At 37.8% G+C, this 22,344-nt stretch overlaps 1 protein-coding gene across 1 annotated transcript in view; it reads left to right on the top strand.

Annotated features, from left to right (window-relative positions):
• The window catches only part of HECW2 (HECT, C2 and WW domain containing E3 ubiquitin protein ligase 2), a 145,092-nt gene extending 128,732 nt beyond the window's left edge, over window positions 1–16,360 (top strand). Inside the window, exons 27-28 of the mRNA XM_008563299.1 lie at window positions 147–259; window positions 14,191–16,360. Of these exons, the coding sequence (XP_008561521.1) occupies window positions 147–259; window positions 14,191–14,302 (225 nt within the window). The 3' untranslated portion in view covers window positions 14,303–16,360. The remainder of the gene's footprint in view (window positions 1–146; window positions 260–14,190) is intronic.
• Window positions 16,361–22,344: the final 5,984 nt, after the last annotated feature.

The raw sequence follows: 22,344 nt of genomic DNA, 5'->3' as shown, positions 1-22,344 counted from the left end.
CTGGTTGTCAGCATTCTTGTGTCGTGGTTATTCCACGACTCTCCCACCTGCTCTTCCTCAGGAGCTCTGCCCGTGAATGACGTGAGGCCATTCCTGGCTGCTGGTCTCTGGCCTCACCTTCTCCTTCTGTTTTCTTGGGTTAATAGTTTGTTACAGGCACATCCAGCATACCCTATGAAGGATTTGCTTCTCTCCGAGGGAGTAACGGCCCACGAAGATTCTGTGTGGAGAAATGGGGAAAAATCACCGCTCTTCCCAGGTAAAATAGGAAATAACATTTCTTTACTGTCACTACAGTGTTCTAGGGGAAACCTTAACTTATGTATATATTGATTAATTACTCTTTCATGTAAAAAGTATGGGAGAGTGGAAATCATTTAGAATGAATTTCCTAATCAGAAAGAAAAAGATCTCTTTGGTCATACTTAAAAAGCATCCATATCTTTAAAAACAAAGTGCAGCAGAAGCAAAGCGTTTGCTAGCCTTAGAGAAATAATGTTGGTCATCATACTTGTGACTTCTTATGACTGTGGCTGTAATTTAGATGTTTCCAGAAGCTCTAGTTTTAAGTTTATATTAATAGCTATTTAGAATACCTTCACTAAAAACTTCCATTATGGTTTCTAAAGAAATTAAATCATGAGAATGTGCTTTTACCTCTTTAGCCTATCTGGTACATGTCTTAATTCCATGTTAACGCTCTCTGCACTGTATTCTTTTTCATAATGAGATCATACATTTCCTTGGAGTAGGAAAAATTGCTTTACTGTGCTACTGATAAATGCGAGAGACTGGTAAGGTAGTAATTGTGAAGAAAAAAAGAGGTTTGAGGTTGAATAGAGATAAATGGAGTTGGAACAAAAGAAAAGGAGAGAGCAAATGAACAAAAGAGGGACGTAGAAAAATTTGTTTTGGAATTCCTTTATCCAGTCAGCAATAATACTATAGAATTTTTTAGATGAAAAAGCACCTCAGATTGCCTCAAATTTTACTACTAATAAAACTGCAATCTGGAGAGGTTGAATGATATTAGATACTCCAAGATATCATTCTAAGTTTCTTTAAGTACAGGTGACCTTGAGAAACCTGTTGAATTAGTGATATAAGGTGATATTAGGTACCTAAGTGATATGAGGCACCCCAAGATGTCATCCTAAGTTTCTTAAAGTACAAGCGATTTTGAGAAATCAGTTACCAAGGCTTCCTTCTTAGGAATTGCAAGATGCTAGTTCTTAAGAATTACGTTCTTAGCATCAACAGATGAAAAAGAGGGGCACTGAAAATACAAATTACAGAGAGCAACGAATGTTGCAAGCTCAGGGGCTTGCCTGAGCCTCCTCGGGCACCTAGCATGCATCACCGTCTGTGAACCGTTCTTAGCATCAACAGATGAAAAAGAGGGGCACTGAAAATACAAATTACAGAGAGCAACGAATGGTGCAAGCTCAGGGGCTTGCCTGAGCCTCCTCGGGCACCTAGCATGCATCACCGTCTGTGAACAGAGGCATTTCATCCAAACACCTAGTATTATCTGGCATACCTGATGTTCCACATTTGGGAGACTGTGATTTCACTATTTAAAGAACTGGTTTATTTTATTTATGCTTGGATAATGGGTTCTCTCCCCCCACCCCCCCGAACACATATCTGTATCTCAAAAGCAGATTTAGATTATCTGAGTAAGGCTTTTTACTCTTCTGAGAGTATTAGCCTTGGAAAAGCAAGAAAGGGCAGATGAATTATGTTACCTTTCTGTTGAAAACTATTTCTGTAAAGCCACTAAAGTATATGGAATAAACTGTAACCACAAGCAGATATATCAGCTGTTCACATTTAATCACTGCAATGTTCACACACCTGGTGGGCAGAGAAAGGTAATTTGGTATAGACATAAAGCTTTAGCTTCAGAGAAACCTGGGCTCAATCCCAGCTCTGTTACTTACCTGCAGTGAGGTCTTGGTGAAGTTGCCTAATCTTTCTGAGCCTCTGTTTTCTCATCTACCTTGTAGGTATGTAATTCTGAGGATTAACTGAAATGATGTAAAACACTTTCTACTATCTCTAGTTCTGTGTAAGCATCCAGTCAGTGGTGGCTGCCATTGTGATTTCTGTCACCATTGTCTGTAATACATATTAGGCAGTAGCCTTTTATTGAAAAGAGCATAGTTGGGATTTAGAAGACCTGGGTTCTAGTCCCACCTCTGCCACCAGCTAGCTCTGGGACACTGAAAATCGTTTAGTCTTTGGCCCTCAGTTTTCTCATTCATAAAATGCTGGGGAGGGAGTCAGGGGAATGATATATTAGGTTTGGTTGAGTAAGAAGGAAAACAGTAGGGCTGCAGAAGTATCTTGGGGGTCAGGCTGGATTTACATTTCTACTTCCCCTGGGAGCTCCAGGGAGTTTATGAGCTGACTCATTGTCAGTGGTGGTGTTGTTCATTATTGTTGCATACACACAGTTGGGTAACAGGCGTTGTCATTTCTTACTCTCTTCTTTATGATCTAAGGCTGGTTCCACATTCCTAGCTCTGCCCAGATTATAAGATTGCACAAATAGAGATTGTATGAAGCACATCAAGCAAGCAGCCTGTTTTCATACACTTTCTATAACAAGCCCTAACTTTTTGGGTCAATGAGAGGAAAGAGCTACTTGGCTATTCTACTCCAGAATTACAATGAATTTATATAACCTAGCTAAGAGGCATGACATAGATCTAAGCCCTATGACACACTACTTAAATGATCCTAAGCAAGATTCTAGATCCACCTCCATAAAGTTGGAATAACAATGCCATACTCAGAGTATTTGTGGCAATTGAGTTGAGATAATGTATATAAAAGTCCATACGGATAGTGTGTTTTGTTTGTTCTTTTTTTAACCTTTTATTATGAATTTTCTGTACGGCACCATACTACTGTAACTATTTAAATATGCTCCACAAAAAAAGCCTGTTTGGGGTAAAAAATAAATAAATAAAAGAAGAAGAACTTCAGTGCACAATAGTATTGTTTAGAAGCAATTTTTCACTGCCAACATTGTTATCACCCCTTTATGAAATGTGGGGCATTACTTAGGTGTGAAAAAAATCTGTAAAACTGATTCTGGTCTAAAGAGATTGTTTTGTATTTCCAAGTCCGTTTCTCCTACCATCAGAACAGATACACTGAAGCCATTTTCCTGCTATTTCCTGATATACATAAGTTGTGCAAGTGAAGAGCTGGTCTTTCTCAAGCTGGTCAGCCCCAATGTGTTTCTTTTTCCCATTAGTGAGATGATGTTTAACATTAAAAATGTGACATTGTACATACACACTGGAGAGAAAATGGATAGATACTTCTTACTTAAGAAATGAATCCTGTAAAAAGTCTGGCATCATCTTGGGTTGGGCATGGTCATACCATGGTCTGTAAAGGATGAGGGCAGGCAGGCCTGGCAGACAACGTGATGAGGGAGGACATCGTCGTGTTTCTAGACGTGGATGATTGAGGGCCTTTCAGCCTTTCAAGCAAGCGAATGTGAGCCTCATTCTTTTCTCAGATTTCCTACTCTCTCTTTGCGGTAGCAGTGGATAGCACTGCTCACAATGTGAGCCAAGAAGTATATTAAAGGATATATGGTTGTGTCTGAAGCCTCTACAAGTTAAGTCCATGGATTCTCTTTCCTCTCTTGTGGTCATAAAAAGTAACTAGAGACCCAGCTGATAAATAATGATGGGGGCAGACAGGCGTCTCCGTGGAGACTTACAGCCTGAACACAGGACTACATTTCCTCTGCCTGGTGGTTGGTGGTTAGCTCTGTGTTTTACATTTCTGTAGAAGACTTCCTACCTCCGTGCTCTGATGGACTTTATGAGAAGAGAGTAAATTCCCTTTATGGAAATTGCTCTTAAACAATCTGGAAAATGGGCTGCTAACATGCCAGCCTGGAAAACGCAGGGAAGTCTTCTCTGCAATCATGGTATAGAGTTCCTGTGTACATCCCCGAGGCTCTTGCCAAGTAGGATGACCGAGACAGAGAACTTGGAGAGCTGCGATTGCAATGGGGGACGGTTGGTTTTTGCCACGGGGAAAATGCTAATTTTTGAAAATGTCTATGTCTGGAGATTATTACGAATGAAGTGCTGAGCCAAATTAAAAAATACAGTGTAAGAGTTAATTATGAAATGAGTGTCTCAGGGAGATGATTTTTTCAATAGAATCGAACTTTAAAATGTAAATTAGTTTTTAATGATATGGCAACCTTTTTTTGTTTTTAAAACTCTTTTTATGCTTATTATAAAAAGAAAACTTTGAGGAAAAATGCCAAGAAATATATGTATAAGTTAAAAATATATTAAGTATACATTTAAAATATGTATATATATATATCAATCAAAAGTCCACTACTGAGATAAGCTCTGTTAACATTTTGGAGTATACTTGTATGGTTCCCCTCATTTCTTCAGATACACGCACACACCCACACCCACACACCCACATGCACACACAAATTTAAAAACAAAAATATGGTTGTACTACATACACTGTTTATAACCTACTTTTTTTTTTTTTTTTTTTTACCACACATCACTAGTCACGAACATCTTTCCATCATTGTATATTGCTTTACACTATCATCAATAATTCAGTTTTTCCTCCTCTGGTACAGAGAGTATTGTCTACTGTTAAAGTGAATTGTCAGCTAGAAAATAGGAAAATTACTGAGTAGTCCTAAAATATAATGTCACTTTCCTCTATTTAAAAAAAGTCAGGACAAGAGATGAGCACTCGAAGGACCTGTGGGTGCCACCTCTTTTCTGTATTTGCCTTGGAGCGTCCCTCCTTGTTGCCAATTCCCCACCTCCCGCTAGTCAGCCGAGGTGGTTTTTGGTTTGCGAAGGACCTGTGGGTGCCACCTCTTTTCTGTATTTGCCTTGGGGCGTCCCTCCTTGTTGCCAATTCCCCACCTCCCGCTAGTCAGCCGAGGTGGTTTTTGGTTTGGGAGGGAATTGGCAGAAGATTCTCGTACAGTAGTCTGCTCCATAGTTTGATCTTTGATACAAAGCCCTCTTCAACTCCTTTTCCCTCTGCCTTCCCACTCAGTTCTATATAACAATAACATTTTAAGTTTATACTTCATTCTGTCATTGAATCATCATGTGCTAGCAAAAATATGCCAGAGATAACTCAAAATATTACCATATTGAAGATCCTTAAATGGGATATACCTTTAGATTAGCCTTTACTTTGGGAGGTGGGTAAATTTATCATAAAAACAGATTGTAACTAAAAAGGGACGCTTCAGTAATTAATGTAAAAAGTCAAGCTCCTGAAAGAATTTGTGGTTGTTTAATGGAACGAAAGGAGGTTTAACTGCTGCTGGCAACTGAAGATAGGATAGTCCAATCAAACTGACTAATGGCCCTTGAGAGCTGTTTCACAAGTTGTAATTTAAAGTGTATATTTGCGGGTGACAGGCATCACAATTGTTCAAGAATGGTTATCCTCCTTTCCTTGGCCTCAAGAGCAAAAACTGGTTTGGGCTCATCTCCTTCCACCAGCCAAGTCCATGACCCCATCACATCTTACCTGGACTACCACTGCAGCCTGCTGACTAAACTCCCTGCTTCTCTACCGTACACTCTGTCACTCATTCGTTCTGTACTCGGAAAGCACTGTTATCTTCTGAAATCTTAAGGTCACCTCCCTCTCTTGCTACACCCTCCAGTAGCTTGGAATAAAATTTAAACTCCTTCCTAAGGACTTCCAGTTAGGGGACCCAGTCTGGCCTCTTACTCTAACCTCAACATTTATACTCTCCCCCAACCTGTGACAGACACCAGCCTCCTCCCACAAACATGCTAAACTTTATTCTGCCTCAAGACTCTGGATCTTGCTGCCCAAAACTCTTTTCTGATCATTTGTTGCATGGCTGGCTCTTTCTCATCCCTAAGGACTTGGCTTAGACACAATCTCATCAAAAAGGCCCACCAGGCTTGTGCCCCCAGCATATCTGTCACACTGTCACACCTTATCTTCTTCAGAGGACTTAACCCCAATTCCATCATCATATTTAGTTGCTGGTTTACTTGTTGATTACCTATCGGCCCCTCTAGAATACAACCCAGTGAGAATGAGTGCCTTGTTTGATTTGAGCATGGCTTTGCCCCTAGCACTAAGTCCAGCACCTGGCACATAGTAGGCACTCCATGAATATTGTTCTTAGTGAATTCTCAAACTTTGGGCCACTCCAGAAAAGATATTTCAAACTCACTTTTGTATCTCTGAGTCCTCATTTGAAAAATTGGGATAGATACCAGTATTTACATTACAAAGTTGTTTTGAAAACTAAATGGGATGACATGCATGCAAAGTGCTTAAAATGAGGCCTAACACATCATTCAATAAATTTCACCATTATTACTATTGTTCCTAGTATCTAGCCTTCAGAACTGCAATGGTATTTTATAATCTTTAGGTGTGCAAGAAATATGCTACATCCACCAGGACATTTATCTTTGTTTGGACTTCTGAGAGTTTCCATCCCTGGAACTATTCTTACTGAGCTTTCTTCTATTGGGTTTCAATTCTAACATTTAAAAAGTACTTACTCTTCATTTTTCACCAGAGCCATCTACAGGTGAATAAGTTAACCTACTCAGAATGCATAGTTTGAAGAGTTTCTTCTACTGGTTATCACCAGAAACAGGAATTCCCACTACGGGAACATTTCACAGTGTATTTTACATCCAGGTGCCTTTTAACAAAGGTGGCCTAATGAGACTTTGGAATAAGGCATTAATTAGCTAATAGATCTAATTCCTCTAGCCAGCCTATAGACACTCGTTATTATGCATTTACTATATGCAAAGCCTTGTGGGAGATAGAAACTTGTTGCTTTGTCCCCCCATGGATTTATCCCCCCTCCTACCCTGGGTGACGGAGCCACAAGGATTACTCAAAGCCCATCTCTTCTGAGCAGTGAAAAGCCCTGAAGTGGTTAATTTCCCTGAACCCTCAAGAGAGAGGTATTCTTTCATTTGGGAAATTAACCCCGAATTGGGGTTCCCTTCCTGTATTTATTCTCCAGCCCAGGAAGTTACAGCAAGGGACATAGGTGGGGTTATAGTTTAACAATATAGGCTGGTAACTTTCAGTGAAACATGTCAGATGACATTCCATTAAGACAATTAAGTGGTCCACCAACAAAAGCTTGGTCTTAGCAAACATTCCTTCTTACAGCAATTTCCCAGTATCTTTACATACCAATCAGTAACTAGTCTGTCCTTGAACCAGCAGCCTTGCTGTGTTACAAATCTTTATCTTACAACAGAGACTATATAGCCTGAGGAAAATTTCCTGTCCTTTGCAAGGTCAATATTTGAAACTGCAAGGCTTTGGAAAACCAGGCCCTGTGAAGTACATATGCTTTATGCATCCTCTACAAAAATTGATCTCTGTCCATGTGGACCTTAAAACACAGTAATAGATATTTACATGAACAGATAACCAACATCACTGGCCACCAAATAGTATATGACAAATGAGTAGTTGAAGAAATAAGTACTATAGAATTCTTTTCCATCATTTCACATTTATCGAATACCTGGTGAGGGTCAGGTATTATGCTATGCCACCATAGGTTACACAAATATTTGTGACCTACTCTGAGCAGGTATTCTTGCTCTAAACCTCATGATCTATTAATTAAGATATTAGAGAAAATATGAATATTTTTAAAACCTTAACAGAAGTTATATATTTAAATGTGTTAATAAAGCTACCTAGGTTCACAAAACTATATCACTGGGTTACTTTAATTGTATTTTATCTCTCTGGGTGAGTGATGACTTTGGATTTCTCATGCTAATTACAAGCTCTGAATTTATCATCTATCTCCTACTCATTTCCTGTATTTCCTACCTTGTTTAATGGTACCTCTGCCATCCCACTCTGCACACCCAATTACTAGCTTCCTTTGATTTATGGAATAAATGGAAAAGGTCTTTGCATGAACACAGCTCACTTCCTGATGTGGCCCTGCCTCCCCATCTGGCCTCAGGTCCAGCCTTGGCATCTGTCACTCAGGCACTTGCACTTCTCAGGTTTCCTGGTGAGGGAGTGCTTTCTCACACTTCCAGGCCATCTACTAGGAACATTCTTCTCCCTGTTGTTGATCCAGAAAAACCCTACACACCTACAAATCCTTCAAGCCTTGGCACAAATAATCTCCTCTATGAAGCCTTTCCTGACTCTGCTGAGAAGACTTGTAAGTCATTGTATTGTAATTGTTTGGGCCACTAATAGCCCATATGAATAATATGGGCCACTGCTAGCCCATATTAATCTTTTGGAAAAATTAAACAAAAGTGTCTCCTCATCTTCGGGAGAAATGTAGCGCTGAGCTAGGGCTCATAGTTTGGCAAGCAGAGCCAAAGGAAGGCTGGATTTCAGTGCCCACTCACTCTAGGCAGATCCGCTAGTCCAGAGCACAGTTTGTACAACCTTGGGGAGTCCATTTGCCTGTGTATTTTGCTGCCAGAGTACAAACTCCTCGAAGACAGAGACCAGACTTTTCATTCTCATCTACCAGTGGGACAGATCAATACCTGTCATGCAGTGTGTGCTCAGTATTTGTTCAGTGAGTGAAGGAATGAATGAAATGTAATGAAAATTGAATAATTAAGTTTTGTTCATCAGGGCACTTTGTATGGGAACAACAAGCTTCCACAATATGGTATCTTCAAGGGGGGAAATAATAAAAGAAATTCTACAGGTGGAAGGGCTTGGGTGCTGTCTGAAACACCTGTTGGGCCTGAATTAGGGGGCCTTGGAAAGCCAGAGAAGGAGGTAAGGAGCAATAGGAGTGGGGCTGGCCTGGAGCTGGGCTGAGGAATAGGCAAAGCTGTGCTTCTTTTGGGAATCTTTAAAAGTTTGGTTGTAGTCTTTTCTTTGTTTCACTCTTTTCAGTGCTTATAAGGTACCAAAAATCACTTCTGGGAGAATGAAGAATAAATGAATAAATAGGTACAGAGAGAGAGAAAGAGAGGGAGATAGAGAGAGAGAGAAAGAGAAAGAGAGGGAGAGAGATAAATACGTTAATCAGTTAACCGATCTGTGGAAATGGACATGTAATTGTGATACTTTTGGCTTATAGGATTTGAATAATTGACTTGTCTATCTATAAGAAAAAAGAGAGAGTAAGTATGTGACCTCTTGGTTAACATTTGAAGAAGCCAGACAGCACAAAGAGATCTATTAAGTCAGACCAGATGTCTGGAGTGTTTTTAAATCTTGATCCTAATGCCAGCATGACTTCCCAAAGATGGGTTCAGACCTGCTCTCCTTGAGTGGTTCTGGCTGCATAGATTAAAATGAGGTAAACTCATTATAGCTTTAGTGTGGCTGGCTTTGAAAGATTTGAAAAATGTTCTTTTATTGAGACTGAATAGCTGGATGCACTTTTGCTGCCAATATCAACACAGTTCAAGGGACCTCCTGTTATTTTCTGGTAGAGTTTTCTTAGGACAAGGAATGGGGTGGGGGTGGGGGTGTTAAAAGCCTCAGAGGATTGTGTTTTGTTTTGCCTTTTTTTTTTTTTTTTTCCTGTTCTTGGCTCATACAGCAAGTGGATGGTAAATATTGGGCAATTTATTTAACCACACTATTCCTCAATTTCCTTATTAGCAATGCTGTCCTGTTTATAAGGAGTTTTGAAATTTTTGCAAGCACATAAAATGCTGGTGTGGATATCCAGTGCAGATATCTTATTTCTAATCCACTTGATGTCTCCCCAGTATGGAGACCACCTGCATCAGACTCACTTGGAGTAATTGTTAAAATGCAGATCCCCAGGCCTACCTCAGACCTTCTGAATTACAATCTCAAGGGGTTCAACCAAAAATCTTCATTGTAAACAAGCTCCTTGGGTGATTCTGATGAACTACAAAGTATCCCTTTGAGTATCTCTGTTTTCTGGTAAGCCTGAGATTGAACTAGATAGTTTGATCACTTAAAAAATCCCCTGGTATCTCCCAGATTTTCTAGACTGGCCCAATCTCAACCATTTTCCTCAGAACTACTGCATATTGTGATTGAGTCATTGATTTAAAAAATATCTGAAGCTTTATTTTGCCAATCCCTGACCTTTAAATGTATGCAATCTGGTAGGATGTTGAGGACTTGCTGTTCATAATCAGGGTTGAGATGAAATTAACACTGAGGCTTCCAAAAGTAAAAGAATAGAACCAGTGAGCCTTAGTCTCTCTGCTCAGTTTCATATTGGACTTCCCCTAGGAAACCCAAGGTTGCGGTCCTCTTCTTGACTTGGCCAGTGACTCATCTTTGACCTTTGGAAAACTTTTTTTTTTTTTTTTTTTAAAGATGACCAGTAAGGGGATCTTAATCCTTGACTTGGTGTCGTCAGCACTACGCTCTCCCAAGTGAGATAACTGGCCATCCCTATATAAGGATCCTAACCCATGGCCTTGGTGTTATCAGCACCACACTCTCCCAAGTGAGCCACAGGCCAGCCCTGACCTTTGGAAAACTTTTTAATCTTTCTGCACAGTTTCTCTGTCTACAATACTATATACTTTCTTTATTCTCATGAAACATTTTCTAGAGGAGCTGTTTAGTTTATTCAGAAGGAAAGTTCTATTATGATAACCATATGTTATGCAGCCAGATGTAATTTAGGAAGCAGTGATAGCCTTAGACTGTGGATCAGTAATGATGATTATGTCTCATGACTGAAAAGGAGCAAAAAACGTTGTCCAGTCTTTCCTTTGTGTTGAGAACTGAAAAGGGTACCCAGGCTTGTGGATTAACTGGATAAAGTACTATGGCATCTGCAAAGATACTACAGAAACTGCAGAGAGACGTGCAGAGTTCCTGTTTGTCTGCTCAGAAACCTGGGAGAGTTAAAGGTCAGCTGCCTACTCCCAATTTTGCTACACCATCTGCCCTTGATGGATGATTCTTCTGTATTACACTTATCATCACCTTTGCCACCTTTTCTTGGCCTGTTTCACTACCTTGAGACTTGTTACTAGGTTTCTATTTCTATAAAACAAATTACCACAAATTTAGCAGCCTAAAACAACACACGTTTATTATCTCACTGTTTCCTTGGGGCAGGAGTACAGGTACAGCTTAGCTGGCTCTTCTACTCAGTGTCTCATAAGGCTGAAATCTAGGTGTCAGCTGAGCTGCATTCTCATCTGGAGGCTCAACTAGGGAAGGATCTTCTTCTAAGCTCCCTTAGATTGTTGGCAGAATTTGTTCCTTGCAGCTGTAGGATTCATGGCAGCTTGCTTCTTCAAATCCAGCAACAGTGAGAGTTTCTATTTTTAATACAAATTGATAAGAAATTCTAAGGCTTTAAAAGAAAAATGGACTTCACACCCGTTGAGATAGCTATTGTAAAAAAGAAAATGAATGTTAGTGAGGATATGGAGAAATCAAAACCATTGTGTACTGTTGGTGGGAATGTAAAATAGTCTAGCTGCTATAGAAAACAGTATGGCAGTTCCTTAAAATATTAAAAATAGAATTATCATATACTCCAGCAATTCCTCTTCTGGGTATATCTCCCCAAATTGAAAGCAGAGACTCAAACAGATATTGAACAGATATGTTCATAGCAGCATTATTCCCAATAGCCAAATAGTGAAAACAACTCATGTCCATCGATGGAGGAATGGATAAGCAAATTGTGATGTATGCGTACAATGGAATATTATTCTGCCTTAAAAAGGAATGAAGTTCTGATACCTGCTACAATGTGGGTGAACCTTGAGGACATTATGCTAAGTGAAATACACCAGTCACAAAAGGACAAATACTGAATGACTCCATTTATATGAGGTACCCAGAATAGCCAGATTCGTAGAGACAAAAAGTAGAACAGTGGTTGCCAGGAACTAGGGAGAGGGGAAAATGGGAGTTTCCCCTGAATGGGTTCAGAGTTTTTGTTTCACAAGTTGAAAAAGTTCTGGAGATGGACAGTGGTTATGGTTGCAGAACAATGTAAATGTACCTAGTGCTATAGAGCTGTGCACTTTAAATATATTTAAAATGGTAAATTTATGTTATGTTTGTCTTACCACCACAAAAAAACTAAAAAGATAAACAGCCAAAGGAGATGAACATGTAGATCACGAAACGAGAACAAGCAAGCAGACTTGGGGAAAGGTGCTCAACCTTCTTGGTAGCCAAAGAAATGAAAATTTTAAAAATTGTAATGAGGTGCCATCTTTTAATCTAACGGGAAAATGGACATCATGTGTCTAACATACAAAGTCTGGTGTATAATTAAATTCAAAACATATTTTCCTTCTCTGCTTCTTCCTCCCCTCCTCTTAGAACAGAGATAAAAATCTTCATTTAATCTTTCTTTTCCAGTGTTCCACACAAGATACATTTTAAACCATTCCTGGGACTTTCAATATGCTATTTGAATTTTTGTAAAAGTAAAATATTTTCCTCGAGGCCCAGCTTTGGGTTCTAGTAAGGAGATACAAGTAATAAGAATTATATTAAATGCAATTCTGAAGTGTTTGTTATACCAACAAAAAAAGTGTTTGCCTGCAAAAATTAAATAGGTGATTTCCACCAATATGTCCCAGAGTTTGTAGTAACAGGAGTGGTAAATTCTGAGTTAGTGTCTGTGTCCTAAAACTGGTATTTTTATGTGTCCCTTCACATTCCTGTTTCTAATAAATCATGTGGCCACACACCTGCGTTATTACTCTTTGTTGTCTCATAGTTTCCATGGGTCATTATTATCTTCCAGCAATTTAGTGAAGGCAATTAGAATAAATCTTTTTGATGGTAATGAAATGTAGCTAACAATACATCTATTATTAGTTAGTCCAACACTATAAGCCAAGCATTCTAATAGGCATGTTTCTGTTATTTCATTTAATCTTTACCTCCTTCTGAGACAAGTTATATTATTCCCCTTTTACAGGTGAGAAAATTGAGGCTCAGAGTTTTAATAACTCACCCCAACTCACACAGCTAGTTGGTAGAGCTAGAATTCAAATCCAAGTCCAACCAACTCCAAACCTCTGATCTTCCACTGTGCTACACTGCATCTAGGAATATTAATTATATTTATTTCATAAGTAAAAAGTGACTTATAAGAATAAAATTTAAACATATGACTTTTTAGAAATAACCTGTTAATCATAGCTTCTAAAATTTCATATTAATTTAGGGGCATTTTTAAAATTCAAGGTTATTTAGCTCCCGCAAACAAGCTGTTGTACATTCAGAACAGAATGCTTCCTATTCCATGTCAAAATTGCAGATTTGCTTCCTGATAAGATGTACTATTTAGAGGCTGTCTATTTTTTTATTGTGATTCAGGTGCGAATAACAGGAAAACATATTTTTTTCCTATCTTGGCAAAGGGGAGGTATTTCTAAAAAAGAATTCTTAATATGATGATTTAAATGGCCATATTTTTACATTGTAAATTGGGAGAAAACAGATTACAGGACAGAATTCAAAGTAATAATGGTTTACTGACTTAGGAAAGTTCAGCCAGGGAATTTCCCAAGAATTTAAACCATGAGGTGGGTCCTCAAAGACATTCAGTGCTCTTCCCTGTCCAAGAAAATGAAAAAATTAAAAACTGCAGATTATCTGAGAGACATCCAGGCAAATGCCAACTCTGAAAATGAATTCTTTTGTGAGGCCCTATATCTGTGTATTTTAAAAAATCTAAGATCTAAAGAAGAACAAAAACACAAACTTGTCTTTGTAATTAAATAGTAATATATATTTAAGGCAACTTTTAGGTGGTTGTAAAAATGTAAAGAAAATTTTTAAAATAGCCTATTTTCCTTAGAGAAATTCAATTTGAAATTTTGAAGTCAAAATGTTTTCAGAGTTTTTCAAGAATGAATGTAAAAACTGGCAATTCAGACAACTCAACAAATAGTAATATATATTTAAGGCAACTTTTAGGTGGTTGTAAAAATGTAAAGAAAATTTTTAAAATAGCCTATTTTCCTTAGAGAAATTCAGTTTGAAATTTTGAAGTCAAAATGTTTTCAGAGTTTTTCAAGAATGAATGTAAAAACTGGCAATAAAGTTGAATGTGAAAGACAAGCATACACACACACACACACACACACACACACAAATATTTTCATTTCATTTGACTCCTACTAAACTATGTGCTGCTTCTTCTGTTTGCAGAGCTCATACGTGTTTTAACCGTCTGGATCTGCCCCCGTACCCATCCTTTTCCATGCTTTATGAAAAACTCTTGACAGCAGTTGAAGAGACCAGTACCTTTGGACTTGAGTGACCTGGAAGCACAATGCCCAGCTCTTTATGGACAGGCAATTTCAGAAACTGCCCTGTAGAAGAATGACTGAACATTGGAAGTTTCAAGAGTACACATCCATTAGAGTAAAGCTGAATGCTGTCATTATCCAGGAACACATGCTCTGTCACATTTGGGGACTGGCAATGAGTCCTCTTGGAAGGATTTGGGTGAGCTTGATGTCCAGGGAACAACCCAACAGTCTTTCAAGCAACAGTTCTTGACTGCCAAACTTTTTCCATTTGTTCTTTTCCAAGACCAAGATGAACCTATACATGATTAGCTCCACGGTAATTTTTAGGGATTCAGGAGAATCTTGAAACTTACCCTTGAACATGGTTCCAGCCAAACTGGCAGCACTTGGCCCAGTCTCCAAATTAGTGCAAGTTAAATAATATAATAAAAACAAATATATTTCTTGGAAGTACATTCATTTAAGCCCTAAGTTATACCAGATTATTCATTTCTTGCTTATGAGTGCCTGCATGGTGTGCACCATAAGTTTCAGCTTTCATGGGACAGGAGTGAAAATGAAACCAAATCAATATGAGGTGACTTTAAATATTTGCAATAAGGTGGTCTGTGGCAGTGTATACGCAAGTGTTATGTGCGTCATTACGGCTGAAGACAAACTGTTATTCAATGAATTACTAATGACAGATTGTATGCTTTATACTGCATGAAAACAATTTTAAAATAACTAGCAATTAATCACAGCATATCAGGAAAAAGTACACAGTAAGTTCTGTTTATTTTTATAGGGTCATTATATTTATGTTCTTTAAGATGTATATAAGAACCTACCTATCACACTGTATGGATCACCTGTTCCGTCTTCATGTTCCATGCTTACTCGGGCATCATGCTAGTATGTATCCTTTTAAGCATTCTCAAGGGAACAAAAGGGCCTTTTATTTTTATAAAGGTAAAAAAATTCCCCAAAATATTTTGCACTGAATGTACCAAAGTTGAAGGGACATTACAATATGACTGACAGCAACTCCATCACTTGACAAGTATGATAGAAAATAGCTTCTAAATCAAACTTCCTTCACAGTGCCATGTCTACCACTACAAGGACTGTGCATCTAAGTAATAATTTTTTAAGACTCACTATATGTGATAGTATGATATGCATTTATTTAAAATGCATTATATTCTGTTCCATCCATCAAATACTTTACAGGATGGCATTTAATACAGATATTTCGTATTTCCCCCACTGCTTTTTATTTGTACAGCATCATTAAACACTAAGCTCAGTTAGGGAACCATCAGCAACACTGAAGAGATCAGCTCTCTTTAGTAATAAGAATTCCATTTTCCCTCAGTGAAGACATCACAAACTGAAACTGTCAGTACTATATTTCTAAGCCTGCATTTTCACTGATGCATAATTTTCTTATCAATATTAAGAAGCAATTTTTCTATGGTATCTCAAAAAGTGCATGACATCACTCATCTTATTTCTGCTTAATTTTAATAGGGGGTATCCTTCATTTTAATAGCTTTTGGGATTACTCCATATCATTGCTGATTTCTTGACTTTTGGCTATACCTAATTGGACATTCAATAGAGTGAAATTAAATTGGCGGTAATAAAAACCTCGGATTAACATTCGGTTTGCCAGCCTATGGGTTTAAAGGCATTGCCCAAACATTTCTTTGATAATTATATTTATAAGTAGCCATGGAATTCCTATCACGGGATGTTGGCAGTCTTACATTTTATAGAGGTCATGTGCATAGTCTTCATAGGTGTTTTGTAAGAACTGATTGCTCTCCTGTTGGGTAAGTTGTGTTTACTCTTGGGACCCTCAAGAGGACTACCACTCATGTTGCATTCCTGTACTAAAGGCAGGTACTGCAGTGTGCGGAAATGTTCTGAATAAATGTTACAAAAATCTGGAAATAAGAAAGAAAGATTTATCTGTATACTATAATTGGATCAGATGAAAAGGGAAAACAATTTTAACTGGAAATGTTAGTTTGTACTTATTTGTCATGAATACACACATATATTTAATTTTGCAAACTGTTTATACTTGTTTGTATTTTTTTCATTATAAGGAAAATTAGTATAATACAGTTTTTTAAAAAAAAAGTCACATTTTTGATGCAATATACGATGTTTCAGAGCTGGCATTCTCTAAACCCCAAATATAGAAGGTTGCCTTTCTTTCAAAAATACATTCATAAACCGTATTAGCTTTCATTTTGGCTTGAGACATTTTGTCACCATATCCCCTACTATTAGGTAAAAGAGATTCAAAATAAAATGTATCTTTTAAATTATTTCTAACAAATATATTTTTTGTTAAGGCATCCAATTTCTTCCCAAATAACAATTCTCTTTAATGTAGGCAGACATTCTCAATTAGTATAACCATCTAGTTAATACTGTTCTCAGAACTGGGAATTATCAAAGATGTACTTAGCACATCAAAACACCATGATAACTTATCTATTATTCTTCATTAATAAAACAAAAAGCAGCCACAAATAATGACATGAAATATTAAATAACATTTCCACAGAATAAATTAGACTTTAATATACTCTACAATTAGAAATATCCATAAATATGCCTTCTGAACTGTGAACTTGGCTTTATGGTTTTGTTTTCTTTAAGAAATTTATAAGTGGTGCTCTTATACAATGAAAGACAGTCACAATACATCATATGTGTGTGCAGAACACCTCTTAGGTGAGAGAACAGGCACACCGGTAGCATTCATTCTGTGCTGGTCACTGTGTTTAATGATGGTGGTACAAGATTCTAAATCCACCCTTGAGAAGCTCGCAGTCTAGTAGAGTAGACACCAAGGTTCAAAAATTAGTTTTAATAAAATCTGTAAGTTCTACAATCAAGAAATGAGAGGAGAACAGTTTATTCCATCTGGAAGATTCAATGAGGGCTTCATATATGGGAGATAGTTGGTCTAAAACTAAATCACATAAATGCTGTTTCTGCTGGCAAATAATGGTATATAATAATGTGTCAATACTGGTCAAGTGTGGAAGCCCAGGATGCATTTACACAATGAGGGTTTAAAGTACGTGGGGAAGCTGAACTGTGAAAGAGCAACTCAAGGATCTTCAAATTATCAAAGAAATGCCAAAATCTGCTGGCAAATAATGGTATATAATAATGTGTCAATACTGGTCAAGTGTGGAAGCCCAGGATGCATTTACACAATGAGGGTTTAAAGTACGCGGGGAAGCTGAACTGTGAAAGAGCAACTCAAGGATCTTCAAATTATCAAAGAAATGCCAAAATTAAGTCCAATAGTTTCCCTCTGTTTCTCTTCATCTGTACTGCCATGTCCCTTTAGTTTTTGGTGTGAGAAATCCCAGCCCCTGAGCCCAAACCACTTCTGGGGTCAAACATTTTTCTTGTTCACAAAATGAATGGATCTTGGTCACAGAAGTGTGATCACCATTTTTTAGCATATGTTGTGTTTATAATTTAGTAGAAATTCCGTAATAAATAAAGGAAAATTCGTTTCACCTGCATAACAATTAGAAATGGGAAAAATGTATTTGAATGAATAACAGTAACAAGTAGAATATGTTTGCATAGTGCTTTAGAGTTTCAAAGTGATTTTGTCTCTTTTGATCCTCACATACTTGTGGGGTAGACATATCAAGTCCCATCTGGGTTGAGGCTGATTTTTATGGATGGCTTGTTTCAGTGCTTTATTTATAGTCACAATTTTTCATCTCAAGAAATGTGGAGACTAATTTTTGTACCAGTATATTCCTCTTTCAGTGAGCTTTGCAAGATGCTTCATCTACCCAAACTCTCAGTTTCCTAAACAAACACACTTAAAATGTGACACCTTCTGAAAAGTCTATGAAGAAATTGGTATATTCATGGGAAAAAAACTTCCCATAGACTCATGTTTGCGTTTTACTACTTGTCACGAAAAATTAAAAACAGGAGGAAAAATTTGATTGCTTTCAGTGGATTTATATAGTATAGTAATTTAGTTTTCTCAAGTATTATTTGGAAGCAAGAAAATGAAAACAGCACTAATCAGAAGTCTTATTTTTTTAATTTTTAATGAAGTTGGATCTAGAAAGCTCTGATAGCTGAGGTCCAGTGATACAGATGGAGGAACCACTTCGGGGCCTCTTTTCCTCCCTGTCCTCCGTCACATTCATCCAAATGAATTTTTCTATCTTTCTGCACACATTTTATTTATTACTTGACTACTTCTTTTTTGTGTGTGTCCTTTTTGTCTTTTTTTCGTGACCGGCAACGGATCGCAACCCTCGGTGTTGCGCCCGCACCTCGCTCAGCTAGTGAGCGGCCGGTCTGTATGTGGGATCCGAACCCTCTGCGGGAGCGCCGCTGCGCTCCCAAGCGGCGCACTGTAGCAGTGCGCCACCAGGCCGGCCCCTTACTTGACTACTTCTAACAAGGCCAACATCTTATAATGAAGAGTCTAGAAGTCTGTCCAACTTAACCTTCTTCAGAAAACTCCAGAGGCAGGTGAAATGATACTATACTATCATTAAACGGTATCTGTAACCCTGAAAACATGCATGAGTGTGGCCTAATCTCCAAACTGAATCTGAGTTTCAGGCCCTCTTGTTCTGTTTGGTCTGCTTCTTGATTTAGTTGATGAGTGACAATGTTCTAGATCTTAGCCATCAGACTTCCATGAGATGGCACCTCTAATTAGATTCTAATTTTGCAAAACATTTCTTTTCTAGTTCCATTATGTTTTCCAGATTTGTTAGCCTAACATGGAAGCAAAGGAATGCCAGAGATAATTAAAGCTTTCTGAATTGTGGCTTAAGGCCAACTGGTGCCCAGTAAAGGGGTGATAAAAATAAAAAGTGGAAAAGAGGAGCCCAGCAGTTGTGCCACCCCCGAGAATGTAATGCTGATCACTGACCAACTGTCAAGATCTAGGAGTGGCAATTGCATTCCAAGGAGCTGGCACAAAGGATATAATGAGTGTGTGTACTGCCCGTATCATAGCAATCTGGGCCAGAAGGAGCAAAAGGATGATTAAGACAGGAGTGCAGCAGGGGGAAAGTTAAAATAAGGTGGAAGAGTCATCTTAGGGCATGCTGGTGGGGTAGGAACATCAGTTTGGTATCTGACCATGAGAAGAAGAATGCTGTGTCACATAACGAAGGCACTGCGTGATAATCTGCTGGGTGGGAAATACCCTCATTTTATAATTTAGGGAGGTTAACATTTCCTGTAATTGCAAAATGGAATTTAGCCCCAAAGTATTAAAGCTAATCATAGCTTAATCGGGAGATTTGACAATTTAGCACTAAATTATGTTGTGGATTTTTAAAATTGAAGAATTATTGTTACTATTAAACACTATATGAAATAAAAGGGTGCTTTTATTTCATTATAATTAGTTTTTAGCAGACATTCTTCACCATTAGAATAGCTTTTGAGACATTTGCATGGTTTCTGATGGTAATTTAAATGTTCCCTGTTAATCTAGAAAGCAAAATCCTGAGTGAGGTTACTGAATTGCAAGTAGACACATAATCAGTGTTTCCAATTCAGAAAGTTAATCAAGACCAAAAACACATTTGCTCAGATTTTATCTGCAAGGTAGTTTATTTGGCTTCCCCAATTGAACCACTCAGCAGAATAGGATGGCCTTAGATGTATAATTTCTGGAGAACACAGGAGAATCAAATTTATATATGTGGTTTTTATATCTACTGGCCTTGGGCAGGTGATATCTTTCTATCCAACTCTCTCAAGATATTACAACCCTGAGGAGTGTTGATAGGCATGTTGTATGATTCAAACTGAATCAGCTATTATTGATGCAGGTAAGGAACCATCAGTAAACTTCTTTTTTTTTTTTTTTTTTTTTTTTTTTTTTTTTTTTTGTCTTTTTGTCTTTTTCCGTGTCCGGCAACGGATCGCAACCCTCAGTGTTGCCCCCATACGGGACCGGGGACTGGCAACGGGATTGCAACCCTCGGTGTTGCTCCCGAGCCTCGCTCAGCCAGTGAGCGGGAACCGGTCTGTATGTGGGATCCGAACCCTCGGGCGGGAGCGCCGCCGCACTTCCCAAGCGGCGCACTATCCAGTGCGCCACCAGGCCGGCCCCTTTCATCAGTAAACTTCTGTTACTATTACCTTCTGAAAAAAAGATGGATAATGTTCAAGAAATACGTTGGAAGGATTAACCAGTAAACACATAGAACTGAATGTTCTTTTAGGACCCTAATGCTCTAAAAGATGTAATTACAACCTATTTTTCTTTATACGATATCCTAAGTAAAATTGGGGGCTGTTAATATGTTGGAAAGTGCATAAGATTACATGTTTTTATAATAGGGATGCAGGCATTCCAAACTATATGAATAAAAATACATGCATCTCTCTTGCATCTTACTGAAAGTATTAATCTAATTTTATAATAATGCTTACTTTTTAATATTAAGGCTCTGTAAAAAAAATTTATTTCTAAGATTTCAGTAGAGCACAGGTGGTGTATTTTTTAAAGCCTTTCCATTTCTCTTCACCAGCCCGTTATCATGTCCACTACATCATGTATCACAGCTAATAGCAATGCTTCTATTTTTGTTGAGTTGATTTAAGCTTCATATTTATTCAATGTGACTTTAATAGAGAATAATAATGGGAGATATTTGCTATTAGCATTAAGATTATACAGCCCTCATTTTACCTTACATTTAAATTTCCTTTTTGGCTCAAAGCAAATAATGCAAATTGTTGACATCTGGTTCATGGGTGGTATTATATGGAGGCTGGGACTCTGGGCTGTGGACTATTTGTTTTCTGGGAAGTCTATCCTTATCCTCACCTGAACCTCTGACTCTTGTGTTGTATTTTTTATGATTCTGAAATGCTTTGAGGGAAAGATATTTTAATGTGTACAATTTGTTTTATTTTCATACTGATCTCTATTTTTGTTTAAAACCGTGTTGCATCATGAAATCACTTAATCCAAAATAAATCTTCTTTTAAAAAATAGATTATGATTTCTCTGTTATGCTTCTTGGGAGGAAAAATCTCAGGAAGGAGGAGAACAAAAGTAGGGATAAAGATCTCATGGGATTAGTATGCAGTTCTGTCAATACAGGAAGTTCTTTTTATGGTATTTAAAATTAGGAATATTTTACTACTTGATAGGTCATTGATTAATGTTAAAGGAATGAATTAACACAAATAATTATGTCAACTCACATGGGTTGAGACTATTTGTTAAGCCATCTTGATTGAAAGTTTAGTTCATAAAAACATGCACACCACCACCACTACACACACCAATTTAACTTAGGGGTCGCATATTCACATGCCTACTGCAGGGTCCAAGTAAGCATTTAATGAGTGAAACTGGCTGAGTGTAAGCAACAGACAGTGGTGGGTCTTACCTAAAGAGGGCATTCTAATATTTTGCTTCGGCAGATCCTAGCCACATAAAGTTCAAATCTAGTGTCAAAAGATCTTCTGATTTATCAAGAGAAAACCATATGGATAAAAAATCATATGGATAGATACTCCCAAAAGATGTTTAGTTACTGGTTTTTCATTTAGAAAGAAAAAGCTAGCAATTTTCCAAAGCATAAATCATTGGAACAATATATTTGTGTACTAGTATATACAAGTATAAAACATAATATATAAATAATATATCATTTCTTTGACAATTTATATAATGTTATAAGATACAATTCTTGCTACACAAAACACTTGGGCAGTATAATAATTCATATCTAGGTTGGTATTCGGTCGGCACTGGAAAATGGACCCAAAGTCCAAATTCTTGAACCTTGTCATGACATTGCTAATGCATCCCTCTCCCTGCCCCTGTCCCTGCCTCCACCCCCAAATTAAATTTCTGAGTTTAAAGCCAAGTAAAAACTTGCTTTTTGTTACTATGAGGCTTTTGTCCCAATGTCCAATGCTATTTCTTTAGAATTGGATTAAGCTTTATGAAGGACATCTTTTGCAGTAAGTAGAGCTAGATCTAATGAGACCAAATGCTTTAGATTGAACGTTG

This window comes from Galeopterus variegatus, unplaced genomic scaffold (genome assembly GCF_000696425.1).
Source record: "Galeopterus variegatus unplaced genomic scaffold, G_variegatus-3.0.2 Scaffold172, whole genome shotgun sequence".
NCBI classification, from domain to species: Eukaryota; Metazoa; Chordata; class Mammalia; order Dermoptera; family Cynocephalidae; genus Galeopterus; species Galeopterus variegatus.
This window is presented reverse-complemented; position numbering and strand designations above follow the sequence as displayed.